This window comes from Zonotrichia albicollis, chromosome Z (genome assembly GCF_047830755.1).
Source record: "Zonotrichia albicollis isolate bZonAlb1 chromosome Z, bZonAlb1.hap1, whole genome shotgun sequence".
In the NCBI taxonomy this organism is placed as follows: Eukaryota; Metazoa; Chordata; class Aves; order Passeriformes; family Passerellidae; genus Zonotrichia; species Zonotrichia albicollis.
The window spans coordinates 28,734,828-28,752,685 of NC_133860.1; the positions used below are offsets into that span (position 1 = coordinate 28,734,828).

At 37.4% G+C, this 17,858-nt stretch overlaps 1 protein-coding gene across 8 annotated transcripts in view; it reads left to right on the top strand.

Moving 5' to 3' along the window:
* The window catches only part of ADGRV1 (adhesion G protein-coupled receptor V1), a 273,337-nt gene that overhangs the window by 193,573 nt on the left and 61,906 nt on the right, over positions 1 to 17,858 (top strand). For all 8 annotated transcript variants that reach the window (XM_026797296.2, XM_026797297.2, XM_026797291.2 and 5 more), the window contains one exon: positions 3,924 to 4,102. In XM_026797296.2, coding sequence (XP_026653097.1) covers positions 3,924 to 4,102 — 179 coding nt within the window. The remainder of the gene's footprint in view (positions 1 to 3,923; positions 4,103 to 17,858) is intronic.

The window sequence follows — 17,858 nt, forward strand, 5'->3', positions numbered from 1 at the left end:
TTTTAGTTTCTTATGATTCTCTGTGCTTTCGTGACCTACTGCTAGAGCGAATTAAATCAACAGTGAAAGTGTCAGTTCAACAAGCAAACCAGAATGAGAATCATGAACTTGCTATCACCCATACCTGAATCTTTCTCCTACATCAATTTAATGGCACTTTAAATTTTCTATAAATTTCTATAAGTTTGTGTCAGACTTGTAAGATGTCAATTGATCCTAAAGTAGGTTTGATGCTTTTTATTATTAGAATAATTTGTAGATTGTTTAACAGCTTCAAAAAAGGAACTATATAAAAGTTACACCTCCAACTATTTGTAAAAAGAAGAAAGGAAAGTAGAAGTTTTCTTATTGAATTGGAAATTATTTTATTTAAAGTATTTTGCACCTGTTATTTGCCAGCTATCTGCAGATTATCACAGGTGGTGAGGCACTGGAACAGGTTGCCCAGGTTGCCAGGTTGTGGCTACTTCATCCCTGGATGTATTCAAGGGCAGTTTGGAGATGAGACTTTGAGCAACTTTGTTGTCCTCGTTTAGGGCTGGTATTCTCCAGTTTAGTGATCCCACTGAATCCATGCACTGCTCTCTTGCTCCCAGCCTCCCCTGCCCCGACTGCCCTGCAAAGATTATGGGTTGAGATAAGAGCGATGTGCTGGAAACAGCAATGAGATAAGGGAACAAACAGTACAGCAACACCGACAGAGGGTACAAGAAAGAGCGATTCACACTGATCAGCCCCACCCAATTGCTCCCGGACCACATTAGGCTGATCCAGAACAAACCCCTTCTACCCAGAAGAGTTTCTTCCCCCAACCCCCAGCAGTGATGGGAGGTGGTATAGGATAACCTCTGGGTCCCAGCCATTGCTACTGCAAAAATCAGCCCTGTTCTGGCTGGTAACAAGACACTGGTCCAGTGGAAAATGTCCTATAGTGGGAGATGGGGAACTAGGTGGCCCCTTCCAACACAAAAAATTCTAAAATTCTGTGATGATCACTAAAGATAAATGAATGAATAATTAAACAATTAAATAAATGTGTCCCAGGTTTGAGAATGTAATTTCCATTAATTGCTTCATTTTAAAAGAAAAAACCTTCAATGAAGTTCACATTATCTCATTGGAGTGTTATGTGAATAAACTATTATTTTGCATTCTAGATCAGAACAAATCACAAGTTGCCCATTTGTTCTTCCACCTGAGCAGCAGAAAATGGCTGTACATTTTATTCTTCTGTTGAACTGGTAATTGTTGCAGAATGGCAACAGGAAAGTATTTGCTAACATTAGCTCCTGTGTTATTTAATTGATTACATTTTGAAGCATCAAAGGGGTTGAATACAATAACTAGTTATAATCAAAATACAACTGTGACTCTGCAGAAAATCTGGATAATCCAGCCTCACTTACATCTTTACAGCAGCTGTGGTATTAGGTGTTATGCTCTGATAAATGAGGTGAGATAACTAAATATGGCTAACCAAACACAGAACAAGGACGTAAGGTATGACTTCATAGAAAGCAATTTCAGTTGGTGACTGAGAACAATTTTCACCAGATTGTCAGAATTAGTAGAACCAACAGTCCCTGAGTATAATAGCATATATAGTTCAAGGATTTTGCTGTCTGGAAGTGCTTTCAGTGAGGCACAGCCTAGCCAGCACTATAAGGGCATGTAATTGAAGTATGTTTACTGATGTGTAGTGACAAACTATTTTGTCACTATATTCAAAGAACTTTGAATGAGTTTTCAGTCACACGTAAAAATGAACAGGACAACTAGATATTTCCACAAGCTGTGGATTTTTTTGTCCAAATACAATTTTCATCTGTTTAATATTTTCTTCCTGTGCATGTTCAGCAATGGAATTAATATTTTTTCTGTGTTCTTTCAGCCTACACAGGATAGTTATTAATTATGTGGTGGGATTTACCTGTGATCTTTTAAGGAAAATAAACTTTGCCTTTGTTCATATAGCACCAATCACCAAAAAACCACATAATAGTTATTATATAATTAATATAATTATATACACTGGATATACCTATGAAATCTCATTCTCTAAAAAAGGCATTTCAAACCATTACTAACCTTTTTTAAACAAGTTGCTACCATTCTATGTGCTTTATTTTTAATGAGAGAAAGTATTGCATATTCATACCACATAAATCACAGAAAAAAAATCTGAAATGATAGGTAACTAATGACACCTACAGAAGGAATACAGAAACAAGTAATTAAGCACTTTAATGTGAAAATTAGGTGTTCCTGAACAAAGGGGTAGACAAGCCCTTGGCTGAGGGAAATGTGCCAAATTTCCCCCAATAAAATAATCATGTCACATTGTCTTGTCATAGTATATGAATTTTTACTTATCCTTACAATAGATGGCTGAAAATGAAGCATGTAAATTAACATTATTATATTAAACCCTTGTGTAGGCCATAGAGAGGGATGATTATGCTCGTGTTAGGATTAATGAGTCCTTGAAGGTGCCTGTCCTGTCTTCACTGACTGACAAGACATGCTTAAAGGCACAAGCTCAAATTAGATACATTACATACAAATAAGACAAATAATGCTTTATGCGCCTCATATAAAAGACCAGAAATCATGATATAGCATATGGACCTGTAGGTGGTATAACATTTTTGAAGTGGAGAAAGTAAAGAAAAATGTAAAAAAAATATTTTTGTGGATAGCTTAGTTGTTAGGCAGTAGTGTGTAGATATGCTTTAAAAAATGCTCACAGGTGACAGTGTTTCTGCTATGAACATCTTGAAGAAAATTCAAATATCCAAGCTATATGTTAAGTATTCTGCTTTACTTGAAGGGTTTCCTTACTCATGCTACTAATTCTTTCAAGGAGTTTCAGCTATTCCATTATTTTGATTGATATAAGGTTTTAAACCACATTATGCTGTTTGATGATGAGTTGATCAGAAGAAAACACAGACTGTTTTAGAAATGCCTGTAAGCTTTCATTCATTTATTTGCAGTTTATTCTCAATTTATGTATATATTACACAGAATCATAGAACCATTGAAGTTTTAGGGGTACCTTGATGCTGTCTACCTCAAACAGCTAGGGCAGGTTGCTCAGGACCATGTTCAGTTTGGGTTTGATTATCTACTGACACATACTCCACAACCACTCTGGGCATCTTTGCCCAGTGTCTGACCACTCACAGTGAGAAAGCTTTTTCTTGAATGCAGATGAAGCTTCTTGTATGTTAATTTGGGCCCATTGCCTCTTGCCTCTTACTGGGCATCACTGAGGAGAGTGTCTTTGTCACTGACTCCCATCAGATGTTGATGCATATGGATGTGATCCCCCTGAGCATCCTCTTTCCAGGCTTAACAGCCACAGCTCCCTCAACCTCCCATCATGGGAGATGTTTTCCATCCCTCTGTCATCCTCATGAGCCATTGGTGGACTTGCTCCATGTCTGTATTGTACTGCTGAGCCCAGAACAGGATCACAGAAGCATCAAAGGAGCTTAGTGTGTTTCTTACAAGATTCATCCAGCTGAACAATAAGATAAAAATATTAAATACAGATAAGATTTAGAAATACTATATGCCAGTCTTCTATGTGAAGGTATGAATATCTAGAGAAAAAACTGACTTTTGCCCCAAAAGGCTATTTTTACGTTGCAAAAAATAGTGTTCTCTACTAAACAGGGTGTCTCTTTCTCTGTTAGTCTAATTCAAAATAGTTATATAAATAAGCATATTGTTTTTATAATGTCCTTTCATTACTTAAGGAGAAAAAGTGAGGGAGAAGTATTTTTATTGGATAGTGTTTATACATGTACCTGCACTGGGGCAGAAATATGCTGCATTGTGACCTTCAGAGTAATTATTTTTTGGCATAGTTTCTAACCAGCAAGTCTACTGATTGTTTTTGTGCTTTTTTACTCCAGGCCGTTAATTTCTGGTATGTCCTTGTGATGAATGATGAACACACAGAGAGGCGCTATTTGCTTTACTTCCTTTTGAGTTGGGGGCTTCCAGCTTTTGTTGTTATCCTTCTTCTAATTATCCTGAGAGGAATCTACCATCACAGCACAGCGCAGATTTACGGCCTTGTCTACAGTGATCTGTAAGTGTTTCCTTAAAATAGCATGAACAAGGCATTGTACTGTCTATTTTGATTGTCTAATTTTCTTCCACATCAGTAGTCATATATAAGCATAGAAAACTATCATAAGTAAAACAGTATTTCTTCACAGAACCAGATGCATTTAAGTGGGGATACATAAATAAATATTTTTGCTCTTTCCTACCTTTTTTTTCCCCTCTAGCTTCTTTGCTGGCAAACTTAATCTGTGATGATAGCTCTTCTAGGATATAAGGATAATATACTTATTGATTTTGGATCACAATTACATTCTTAATGTGCAGAAAATAAACATGTCTTCTTTTTAAAATCAATGTACAAATTCTTTTTATGAAAACAACATTATGACATTGCTTTCATGGTAGACCCACAGGGGGAGAATATTCATTTGTCTTTAATAAAAGAAGAAGATACAGTGTGCATCATTCCATTATAAGAGAACAAAATTTAGTGGGGTTTTTTTTGTTGCACCAAGGAAATTCCTGTGAGTAGATACTTGAATTTCTTACTGATATTTAAATCTATGCAAGTATATATGCACACACACATGTGGCCTTATAAATATTGTTTGTATATACATATCTGTGTGTGAATCTGTACTGTGCATGGTAAGCAGAAATACCCTATTTTGGTGTAAATGAGTTACATTGGGTACTAGAAGTTCTGTGACCATGTTGGTTGTAATTTAGTCCTACATTCATAGACATCAACTCAACTCAGAAATATAACTGAGATCCACAACAGCAAACCATTGCTGATGTTCATGTTATATCAAGGAATGCTCCATAGGTGTATAGCATACCATACACATCAATATTTTTCACAGAACGTGTCTTTTTCTTTATGGTAAAATGCTTCTTTGTGCATAGTAAACCCAAGGAATGTGTGTAACATAATCAAGTTCTCCGACAGCAGCCAAATTGTTTAGTTGATGGTATCATGTAGTGAAACAGTTTTCCAGTTGTTTTCTTTTGATGTCCATGTCTCATTCTTTGAAAAACAAGAAAAAACCTTACAATTCTGATAAAATTATTCAGTAGAGGAAAATTACTAGGTTCAACCCCTTGCCCAAATTAAATATAAAGTTTTCCAGCATTCTATTACAGTGTGAAAAAGCTAGAAATCATCACAAGCTTAGTGAATGTGCAGCTTATTCTCAGTTAACATGAACACTCTAAGAGATATCTGCAAAAATTTTCATAAATAGCATCAATGCTAATTCCTGATTTGAAAAGGACTGTAAGGTTTGCTCTTATTTATACAAGATGGCTTTGTAAGACAGAATGTAGAAATGGGGACAGATTGAACTACAGCACTTGGTTTGTTTTCTCCAAGCCAGAGCGCAGTAGTGGAAAAAGTGACAAGGAGATTTCCAAATCCAAACTCATTGCATCCTGACTTCAGAATCAGACTCAGAAACAGTTTGAGAATAGTATTGTGCTTGTAAGAACTCCTCACATATGAGTGCTGTAAGACAGGTTAAAGTTACAGAAGTAGTGAAGCCTGCTATCCTAACTCTCTCCTAAGCGATCACTCCTTCAGGCAACCCATTTCTGCATTACTGTGGGGTCTGACCAACTCTTTCGTTCTTAACCAGTATGCCATGGGCACAATTAATAGCCAACAGCATAGCTGTATTTGGAGAAGTTAATTTTATACTTGTACTGAACAAAAAATGGGTTCAGCCATGTTATTTTTTATGGTTCAAAGGAAGTATTAGAATAGAGTTTCCCTCCAGATATGACAAACTCTAAACAAAAATGCCTGTGTTTTATACTGTGACTCCCATGTCCATGTCACAGTATAAGCCAGTAGTGTACTGTTGATTACTTTAATAATTAGCAGTGTTTATATATGGTATGAACAGTTCTCTCTTCAGCATTGTGTGATTTTTTTAAGGTTTTTATTTGTGGTAAATTTGTCTCTATAAATGCCACCAAGCAGCATTTTTTTTTAATGTTGGAGTTCAGTGAGAAGTGAAAGACCTAACTGACACAGAAGGGCTCTTTCACACCTCCCTTTGCTGATTCCCCTATTGCTCAGCTGCAAAGGTTGAAGTCTCTTTGAATAAGCCTGGAAAAGATGCTGATTCTGCACAATTTTAAAGTGGTACAGGGCTCTTTTATAACATCTATTAGAATTCTGGACCATCTCTTGGGTACAAGTCCAGTGAGTGCAGCATAATTGACCTTTAAACTCGTGTTTGTGAACAAAAGCTGGTACTTGTCATTAAACAATTCTGGCTTTTGATCTGAGAAACAGATGAGTTAGGGCAAAGCTTAAAATGGGTGTGGTTCATGAACTCTCAACAGCACTGAATTTTTCAGGGCTACATGAGCAATTAGAAAGCTACTTACTGACAAAGATTTCTATTTTAGCTCTTTTATTTGCATCTTTGTTCTGTAAGTGTTAGAGAGTGACAAGTGACCAGGATGAAACTGGAGAGAGCTAGATTTTATGTAATCAATTTCTCTTTCTTCTTACATCTCCATTGTGCTATACATCTCTCTGTCAATATCTACAGTTTGAATTTGCCTCATGTTTTCACCATATTAGTGAACTATGTCTTTGTGCTTTAAGAGATCTATTAGAAAAAACACCAATCTGTTTAACTGTGTGATAAAACTTTTCACAACCTTAATGGAATGATTTTCAGCAATGAGGTCTAGCTGTACATACTAAGAATGCAGCAAATGATGAACTCTCTAGAGTTTGAGAACCACAGTAAGCTTTGGAATTTGATTTTAAGGTGAATTTTGCCTTGTTGTAAACTCATCTGTTCATAAATTTTTCTTTATTTAATAAAAAAAATTCTTCTGATAGGTGAGCTTGATCTTTTACTGCTTGGGTATTTTAAATATCTTACCTGCAGTAGCATGGTTTTATCAGTTCAGGAACTACTCTTGTTGCTGCTTTAACCTTTGAGTGACTAGACCTTCTTGAAATCAAATTCACATAAGAGGACCAAAGGACTCTATTTATTAGAGTATAAGTTAAACCAACAACCTTTGAAAATGAGAAAATTAGAAATTATTACACTTGACAGAATAAAAATTTAAAAGTTTATAAGCAAATATCTCCCTGCCCACTGTATCTTTGCAAATACTGTATTTCGTGCATGATTTTTGTCATGCTGTTTCCTATAATTTTTTTTCCAATTGCAACCAACTCTATAATTCCCTCTATTTCCCAGAAAGTAGGAGTTTTTTGTTCATATTCTGTCAGGGATCAGTGTTGGCTCAGTCCCATTTAATTATATTTATTGATGATCTGGATGAGAGGATGGTGTCTATTGTTAGCAAATATATGAATGATATGAAGTTGCACAGGAATGTTGATCTGCAGGAGGGTAGGGATGCTCTGCAGAGGGACCTGGACAGGCTGGGTTGATGGGCCAACACCAGTGGCATGAGGTTCAACAAGGCCAGGTCCTGGGTCCTGCACTTTGGCCACAACAACCCCATTGAGAGCTACAGGCTGGGGATGGAGTGGCTGGACAGCACCCAGCAAAAAAAGTGCCTGGGGGTGCTTGTCAATAGCTGGCTGAACATGAGCAAGCTGTGCCCAGTGGCCCAGAAGGCCAACGGCATCCTGGCCTGGGTCAGAAATGTGTGAACAGTAGGACCAGAACAGTGACTGTCTTGCTGTACTGGAAACTGGTGAGGCCACACCTCGAGTGCTGGGTTCAGTTTTGGGGCCCCTCAGTTTAGGGAGGGCATTGAGGCGCTTGAGTGTGTTCAGAGAAGGGCAATGGAGTTGGGGAAGGGTCTGGAGCACAAGTCCTGTGAAGAAAGGCTGAACCTGGAGAAAATGAGTCTCAGCACAGGCCTTATCACTCTCTACAACTCCCTGAAAGGAGACTGTAGCCAGGTGGGAGTCAGCCTAGTCTCCCAGACAGCCAATGACAGAATGAGAGGACATAGTCTCAAGCTGCACCAGCGAAGGTTTTTCACAGAAAGAGTGACTAGATATTGCAATGGGCTGTCCAGGGACTTAGTGAAGTCACTTGAAGGTGTTAAAGGAAAGGCTGGATATGGCACTTAGTGCCATAGTCTAGTTGCTGTGGTGTTTAGTCCTAGGCTGGATTCAATTATCTCAGAGCTATTTTCCAACCAAATTAATTCTGTGATTCTGTCTGTGTCTTGACTGTCTTTTGCTTACTCTTTTCCCTCTGTTAATCTCTCCAGTTTCTAGAAGTGTCTCTCTTCTAGCAGAATCTTGTATTTGCCCAAGGGAGGAATGATCTCCTTTGTCGGGAGGATCCCTGTCACACATTCATTTTCCTCTTTAAAATACCATGTGGCAAACACAGTACAAAAGAAGTGTGCCATTACAATACTTTATATTTGTACAAATATCCATTCACTTGGATTTAGATTCCTATTTTCTCATAGCAAAAATACGGTTAAGCTAAATGTTCTTAAATATCTTCTTTGTATCATTGTCATGAAATATCTATGAAAAAATAATAGAAAAGATTTCCCAGTGACATTCCTTCTAAAACCCCAAATACTTCTATGTCCTCTACTGTCCAGCTTAAAGCAGAGTTTTTTTGCCAGAAAATCACTGGATCTGTGATTATGGAGCCACAACTGTGGGATAAGGAGGCTAAGCTAAAGAAGCTGGATCTATGAAATTTTTGCTGTGATTAAGGGTTACAGCTCTTCTTGTTGCTCACACTGCAGTTTCTCAGAATCTTACATATAGGGAGAGCCCAGGGGACAGATGAGCCTGCTATGGTTTTAAGCCTAGATGGACATGAAACACCATGTTTTACTTCTTCCTGTCTTTCTCCTCCATCCCAGTTGAATGGGGAGAAGAATGCAAGTGAAACTTGTATATTGAGATAAAAAGTACTTACTGTTTGAAAAGAAAATGAAATAATAGTTGAAAGTAATCATAATCATAATCTTAATAATTAGAACAATAACAATTATATTTCTTTCTTTAAAGTGGTGCACAGTGCAATTTGTCTCTCCAGTTTGTCTGGCTGCCAAACACCCCTTCCTGAACCCAGATTGACTTCACTTACCATTTTATATACTGCACATGGAGTTCTGTGGTGTGGAAATATCCTTTTGGTCAGTTCAGGTCATCTGTCCCAGCAATGTTTCCTTCCAGTTTATTTTGCCTACCTTTTTACTGACAGAGCATGAGACAAGGAAGAAAAAGTCCTTGACTTAGGGTAAATATGACTAGCAAAACCCCAAAACATTAGTGTCTTATCAGTACCATTCTCATTCCAATCCAAAACATAGCACTTGTACCATCTACTGAGAAGAAATTAACTGAAACCAGGGCAGAGCCATTGTTAACATTATTGGGATAAGAAACTCCATCAAAAATGTTCTTTGGTACCAGGCCCTTTGCCATGAGTCATGGGCACTTTGTGCCATGGTTTCTCTCTCACTGAATGTCTGACAGTCTGGTGCACTGACCCTTAACCCAGTCAGAAAAATGTACTGGGTGCTGCTTTGGGTCTCACCCAGTTGAGTGACTGCCTCAGTGTTGGCACACATCCCAGGAACAGATCCCTGGCTTACTAGCTGTTCCCTAAAATGGAAATCTGCTTTCTTTTAATCAAGGACCAGTAACAAGAATATTTTAGCTTGAGTGAGCTAATTTCCGTCCAAGCATTTGGGTTAAATCTTATGTCTCCTTTACTGTATCACTTCAAAAGTGCTGAATTCAGCTGTGAGCAACATTTGTATCACCAGACTTTTACAGGCAGGAATAGGTAAGAAAATAGCTAAGAATTGCCACAAAACCATTCAGGGATTTTCATTTAACTCAAAGACATACTAAGAAGAAGAGGTTTGGATGACAAATCTATGAGGAATTACCATCCTCTAATGCCTGGTTTTATATTCTGCATGGACAAAAAGTGTCTCCCTGCATGGACCTCTCTCTGCAGCTTCTTTTTCCTATTATCCAAGTTTTTCCACCTCCTCTCTCCTCAGTTCACTGGCACATCATCTAGGATTTCAAAGCTATTCCAAACTGCTGTTGCTAGACCTCAGTATAGAATGATGGTTGACTGTCTGTATGCAAAGCCAAGTGCTTCATGAGCCACTCAGCTGAAGTTGGGGGGCAGAAAGCCTGCAGTTTTCACCACTGATTTCTCACTATTTGGGCTCTGTCCTTTTCTGCATAGTAAATTAAACCATCCTGAGCACAAATCCTGTCCTACTGCTACTGCTACTGTAGTAGCAGAATAAATATGGATAATAGTAGTAGTAGTGTGTAGCAGCAGGATAAATGTTTCTAATGAACCAGAGCTACTTCAATTATGTTGACACAGTGCCACACTACAGACATTCTTATACATATATATATATATGCACACATATGCATACACATGCATATACATATATACACACATATTTATATAGGGAAAAATCTACCAAAGAAGTTAATAACGTACTAAGTTTGACCTTTTTGTATCCTGTGCTTGTGCTTTATTTTCTAAATTTTTCCTGTGTTTCCACAGAAACACAGGTAGTCTGATGTGCTACCAACTTCTAAGGAATATTTAAAAATACTTCACTTCTAAATGGGATGCCTTTAATTACTTTTCACTTATACATCATTACCAAGATAAGTTTTCAGTAAGGAGAAATTGTTGGGGACAGTGGCAGGTGGTTGAATGTCTTTCATGTATTGGCAAATATTTCTTGTAGCACATCAGAATCAGGCATAATCACTGTACTGTGTTTTTTAAAACTACAATAAAGAAAGACAAATATTGACTGCTTTAACTGGTGAAAGTTTGAAACATGAGTAGAGAAGAATAGTTGTTATAGTAAAATTTCCAGTCATTATGGGATGGTTAATGTCTGACAAATCATGGTATTATGCTGTCATGGTAAAGAGTTAAAAAGATGGTTGTTATGGGTGAAAGTTGCCCTCCCTAATGCCTGTGAGGCCTGGTCCTTCAAATGGGTTCAGATGAAGGGATTTTTTGTGCCCCAAGAAAACTCCAGGAACTTTTCTGGAGCCTCTGTAGTATTATGACAGGAGTATCAAAGAACATCTGCAGGATGAAGGCTTACATGCCTGTCATCGATAGCTTTTAAAAGCTTCATATTTTCTCTGTAGTTGTACAAGTAACTAGTAATTTCATCCCTCCTATTTTGTAATCTTTAATAATTAAAATACAGCCTACTACTACTAAACCAAATCATTCTCAATTTATCTGTTTTCCACCAAATTCGAAAAACCTTAATCTGATATGCCAGAATAAGTTGAGAAATGCTAAGATAAGCAAAAGTGAGATCAATACCAGGCACTAATTCTGACTACCTCATTGATACTGACAAATGGAGTCCACTTAGAAACCTTCTTGTATTTGTTCTTTCTAAAATAGAGGTGGAAATAAAATAGTAGGATTATTGTTTGGTCGGCTGGGGGTTTTTTTGGGTTGGTTTTTTTTGTCTTTTTAATTTCACCACAGGGCTGTTCTACAACCACTCGATTTTGTCTCAGATTTTAGTTCCATGAAGTAAGTTTTAGTGTATTTAGTGCAATAAGTTGTACTTGGAAAGGCAAACTCTTGCCTCCCCAATGTAAAAGCCACAAAAAATGGCGTATCTCACTGACCTGTACTAAGATGCATATGATTAAAAGGAATGCAGCTTTAGCAGACTGATTTGTGTTGTTAGTATTACATTTAATTGTCAATATGAAAAACATAGTTTGCAGATGTTATTCTTCTTCCCAAAGGACAGGACTATGAACATGAGCTTCATTTATGTTTGACAGTTTGCACATGGAAGTGTCTTCTTTTTCAGCTAGATTTGTAGTAAATCCTTGGTTTAGACTATGCATAGGTAAAGTAAGGTTAGAGTGTCTGCCTTAAAACATAGTACTAATGAAACATTTTCTGGCATTGGAGAAACTGTAACAAGTCTTAAATAGTAAAAAGCCAAAAACAGAGCCTCAACAATATATTGTAGTTTCAAAGTCATTGATAATGACTCATACACATAAGGAGCAAGCCTAGATTTAAACAGGAGCAAGATACTTAACTGAAATCAGACACATAACTCCTTATGTAATTTTAAAATTGCAGTGTTAGCAAGAACCATGCTCTAAGAGATTTCAAGAAGGTTTCTGTCAGCTTAGTTTCCTGGTCAAATGCTGAAGGCTGCAAATCTTCTGAGATTTGTGGAATGAGCTACCTGGGAACTACAGAGCTTCCAGTTCCTTAGAAGTCTCAACTGTGTTAATGTTGCGTTTATACTGAGACTCTGCTGTTCTTTGGTAACTGCATTTCTTTAGTATTAACTGTCACTCTAGGAAGAAAAAAAGAAAAAGACAAAACCAAAGAAAAAGGTCAAAAAAAACTAGATATAAAATTGTTCAGAGAAATTTCCAGAGGATCACATAATGAGAGCACTGAAACACAATAAGCTGTGTTCTAAAACAGCAGCAGATGACCTTTTGGATTCTCGTTATAGAAAAGCATTGTTTAGACATTTTTATTTTCCCCTTTTTCCAACTGTTTAGCTCTACAATAACAGCAGCAGAGAAGGCAACAAGGAGATTGTTTTTCTGCTTTATTATGCAATAGGTCTGGTTTATTGACAAGTCTGTTGTTGCCCACACTGACTCAGACTGAATCTTCCAAAGATTCAGTTCTTTGCTGTTCCAAAACAACATCTTGGCATTTCTTCATCTTTTGTTCATGCAGGACTGGGTTTTCCCCAATGTGTTCTATCGTTAGTATTTACTCTGTGGGTACCTCCATTAATGAGTATGGTGCTGCTTATAATAAATTTTGACATGTCAGTAAAGATGATAGGATTAAATTTCTAGCAGTAAATCCTATGGATGTAGATTTGGCTTTCAAAAAACGGCTGGGACACTCTGTCCAAACATAAACAAGAATGGGCAAGCCTTGACTTAAGATCTGGCAATTCTAATTCTGCTGTTTCTGAACTCACATTTCTTAACCAAAACAGTCTAACTGTATTTTCATTTTTCCCCTTCTTCTCCTCTTTCCCTCATTATTTTTTCTCTTTGTTTTGCTGCATAGACAAAATAAATGAAAAAGAAACTAAATAAAGCCAAAGAGTTGATGCCACATTTTCAATGTATAAAATCTGGGAGAACCATTATTAAAAATTTTGCATTTCACTTGAAACATATGTGCAAAATATAAGGAAAATAATTTTTTTCTGAGTTAAGAATTATATATGAAATAAAACATATTGACCTATCTCTGATTTAATCTGTATGAGACAAACAAATTTTAATCAAATACAAATGCAGCTTTCAGTTTTCCTCATACCAAACAACCTCCACAATTTTATGGGCAGTAAGAGATTTCTTGGGTTGTTCATTTTCCCATCACCCTGGTGAGGTGACTGAGGCAGAGTGCAGCACTGAATCCAAACAGCCAGTCTAATTGTGTTCAGCTTGGGGCAGTAGTATTTGATTTCAGGCATTTCAAAATGTGTTTGTACAAGGATGTGACTTGTTTCACAGCTGCATGGGATTCTTTGGGGCAGCTATTATGAGTCCTCTGAGATTTGCTTAACTTGACCCATGAGCAGATGGTGTTCAGTGTTCCAGAGAAAATTCCCATTTGCTTTTGAGGAAAAGTGATTAAAAAAAGCAAAAGTAACTTCATGCTGTAGTTTTTAGATGCAGCTGCCGGGAAAGCACTCACCTTTTCATTTTCTATTTCAAAATAATTCCTTAGGTGTATACAATCTTTCTCAATGAATTGTTTAGCTGAAATTATAGAGTGATTCTTTTCCCTCTGATTTGAGTTCTTACACACTCTCTCTCTTAGGTAAATAGGGCAAATTGAACCAGAAATTTTCAACATTTTCACACCAAAATTTGTATGATTCTTACCATGGAGGAAGATGGGTAACATGAGAAACAGCTGGTAAAACATCATGGCTATGTGTTTATGAGAAACTTGCACATCATACAGAGATTTCTTCACACACATTTCTTGTGAAGCTACACAGAAGTGAACTTGTAGCTCCAGCTGCACAGGTGTTCTGGGGCAGAGGCTGAGTTTGCACAGGGGGTGTTTCCCATCTCTGCACACACAGCTGCAAGCAGCAGCTTAGCTCCAGTTTCTAGTCCAGTGCAGCACAACAATGTGGCTGACAAAGTACAGCTTTGGAAAATGCCCTTAAAAAAGAGCTGGTGGGTCCAGGAGCACTCAAACTGTAACAAGTGGGGCGTGGCCTCTGCATTCTGCAGGCTCACAAATTTAAATATTTGAGGCTGGTTATGAGCAAGCAAACTGGTACTTCCTCCATAGCAGAAACACCGCAAGTTTCCGCCCTGTGCTGTGTCCTGAACACACTGTACTGAGAGATATGTCTGTTTGCAAAGCAGGGGGGAAAAAGGCACCATGAAAACCCTTAACATACATAACTCTACATATTGAAAAGACTCTGGTAACATCCAGAGATGGGGGTTCTGTAGCTGCATATTTTGATGGTAAGAATTGAGACAAGGTTTTAAAAAGCCCTTGCTAATATCAGGAAGGGGTGGCTGTAATTCACTTATCATCAAGAACATTTATTTGTATTAGTGTTCTTTGCTTATTAGTAACAGCAACAACATGAGCTTACAGTAGAAGTTCAGTGAACACTGTATTGTTTAGGTTGAAAAGAACACAACTCTGAGAAATCCTTTAAAATGCTTGGTACATTTTGTTCAATTTATAATTTCTTTTACCTGACTTTTTCATAGCTTTCCTAAATGTCTTGTCTGGCTGGTAGAAAACCTACTTATTTTTAGCAAATTCACTGTCTAAATTGCAAAAAAGATTTTTTTTTTTCAGGACTAGAAGCAACAGGAAATGACATTTAAATAGCTTCAGATACATATAATGCAGAGACAAGTGTAATGTTTGCAAATTTTCTCTCTGTCACCTTAAATTTCAGAGTTGCTTTACACATAGTAGGTCATTCCTGGGAATGACGGAACCCACAAATATTAGAAAACGTTTCTTCTTCATAAAACGTAGCTCCACCACAGTACCAAGTTGTTTTTTTTCTCTTAACTTCTGTAACCATCATGCACCTCCTAATTCCAGTGGAGTCAGATTTTAGAATCCAATTCCATGTGTTTTGGACACACTTCTCACAGCTGCCTAGAATTTTATGGAAAGAGATCAGGAAACTATTTCTCAGAAGAGCACGTACATATTTAAATAGCATTTAAAAATCTTAAATTGTCTCACTAGAAATTTCCAATGTGTAAGAAATACATTTCTAAGATTTTTTTCTAAATAATCTGGGATTTGAACTAATTTATAATGCTGTACTGCAACTCCAATTAGGAAAATCAGACTGTGGTTTAAAATTTGATGCAGTCCATATAATTTGACAAATAATTAAATTGTTTGCAAATAATAATAATAAAAAAAAGGATGTGTTAGGGATTTTCCAAGAAATGTAAGAAAGCCTGTGGCAGCCATATTCTGTCGAGGCAGTGTCAGTGTGTCATGCCTCTTTGAAAGCTCCCACATTGTGTTTGATTCAGTCATAAACCCGTGCTGCTTTCACCTCCCTATCAGACCATTTTTTGGAGTTACCTCATGCAAATATAAATCAGGTAGCTCACTCCTATTATTATTAGCTACTGTCTTGTTGCTGAGTATACAAAAAAAGAAATCTATTTCCTGAGAGGAACCTCTTGCTGAAAGAAACCCTTGCATATTAGATTGTAATCAAAATATAAGCCCAGAACACATTCAGTCAGCCTCCATTGCTTGAACAACTTCTCTAGCCTGCCAAGTGTAATTTAGAGTATTGTGATGCAGCTGTAGTTTTTGCTGACCAATGCAAAATCATTCTTCCCTGCTTAGTCCTGTAGAAAAGTCATCCCAGTCAGAAGTTCTAGCTAAGTGCACTCATACTGAAGCACTGAGTCATGGAAGAGGGCATATTTTGTCTTCCTGAGTCACAACACCACTGTGCTTGCCTTACAGTGTTCAATTTACTCAAGATGTCACTTTTTCTTCTAAAACTTGCCAAGGTTATTCCTAATTTAATAACTTAGGTTGTTATGAATAATGAGACGTGAGAAATGCGGAATGCATCTGGCCATTAGTGCTCAGCTTCAGTTACATGGCCTTTTAGTCATATTTTGATCAAAGTATCCATAGCCTTCCTTTTAATGCATGTCATTATGTAAATGCAGTACATTATATTATTATGACTTTTTCTATAGTAGCTGGAGTTTTCTGGCTGGGGGTGAGCAAGGTCTTAGGAGGGAACATGGCCCGGACAGCTGACCCAAGCTGACCCAAGGGATACTCCATGATGTATCCTGTCTGCTCAGATATAAAACTTAAGATAAAGGAGGAGGAAGGGAACACGTTTGTTGTTATGATGTTTGTCTTATGGAGCAAAGGCTACACATACTCAAGTCCTGCTTCCTGGGAAGTGATTGGACATCACCTGCTGATGGGAAGTGGACCACAAGTCTTTTCCTTTTTCTTCCACATGCAACCTTGTTCTTTGCTTTATTACACTGTATTCATCTGACCCATGAGGACTTTTTCATCTTATTTGCTGTCCCACCCTTCCTCTCTTGGTTTGCTGACAAGGGGAGCAATAGAGCAGCTTGGAGAGCACCAGACATCCTGCCAAAGGGAATCCCTCAGAAAGCTCCAAGGCCTGGACTAGGGTTTGAGTAGTGTTGACAGACTGTAGAGGATAGTGGGAGTAAAATCTTATCTAGAATCATCCATAATGACCTCTTAGAGCCTCTGCCTTGGCATTGTTTTAGAAGTATCAAATTGGAGTGATGCAAAACAGACCTAGGAATTTTGGATAGGAAGAGTATCCATTCTTGATCAAAGATTCTTAGATCTATTCTAGTGGGTGTCCCCCACCAAGTCAGATTCTTGTTTTTCCTTTCCACTTCTCTAAGTAGACACTTTGTGACAACTTGGACCAACATTTCAATGCAAAATGTCTTAAGCTATACTTTCATGCAAATACATCCATAGAAACAGAAAGACCTGACTAAGTACTTTCCTGGTGGCTGTAATACCTTTATTGCACTTTTTGACCTTGCACTAACATTCTCAAAAGCCTTGTAAAAATTATTTTACATCACTAAGTTTTCTTTCTGTGATGCAAATTGGAAATTTTAACGTCTTTAGCCTATGCTTAAGGTATGATAAGTATAAATAACAGAATGATTACTCAGTGCTACCATTTGCACGATGTTATTACTCAAAGCACATCTGAAAAAAAAGGTTGCTTTCTGAAGGCTTGGGGCAGGGAAAAGTAATGCTTTGGATACCCCTGTGACTATTGTGTTGGAACACAATCTGCCCTTTTCAAAAGACACTACAAAAATAAATCTTTACTGATGAGTTGTTTTAGAATTCTTGTGTCTTATGCCAATCTTTAGAGACAGATTTTCTAACCAGCGTCAGGATGCAAGACATACTAGCAGTGACAATAACGTTTTTGGTAAATGCTATTTTGGGAACTTGTTAAAATAAGTACTCCATCGTTAGACTGAAGCTGTGCATGTGGTTTTCATTCTTGGACATTGGAAGGATTACTCTTCTATTTTGTAGTTTGGATTGTGCAATATTTTAGTTGATAGCAGCTATAAATAGCAAAAAAGTATAGTAAGAAAGCTAGAACTGGAACTAGACAAATTCTCTGTATATGTGCAGGTCCATATCTTGTCCATCCAATGCCTGTGCATAGCTTGGAGTTATTGGTAATGAAGAGAAGGA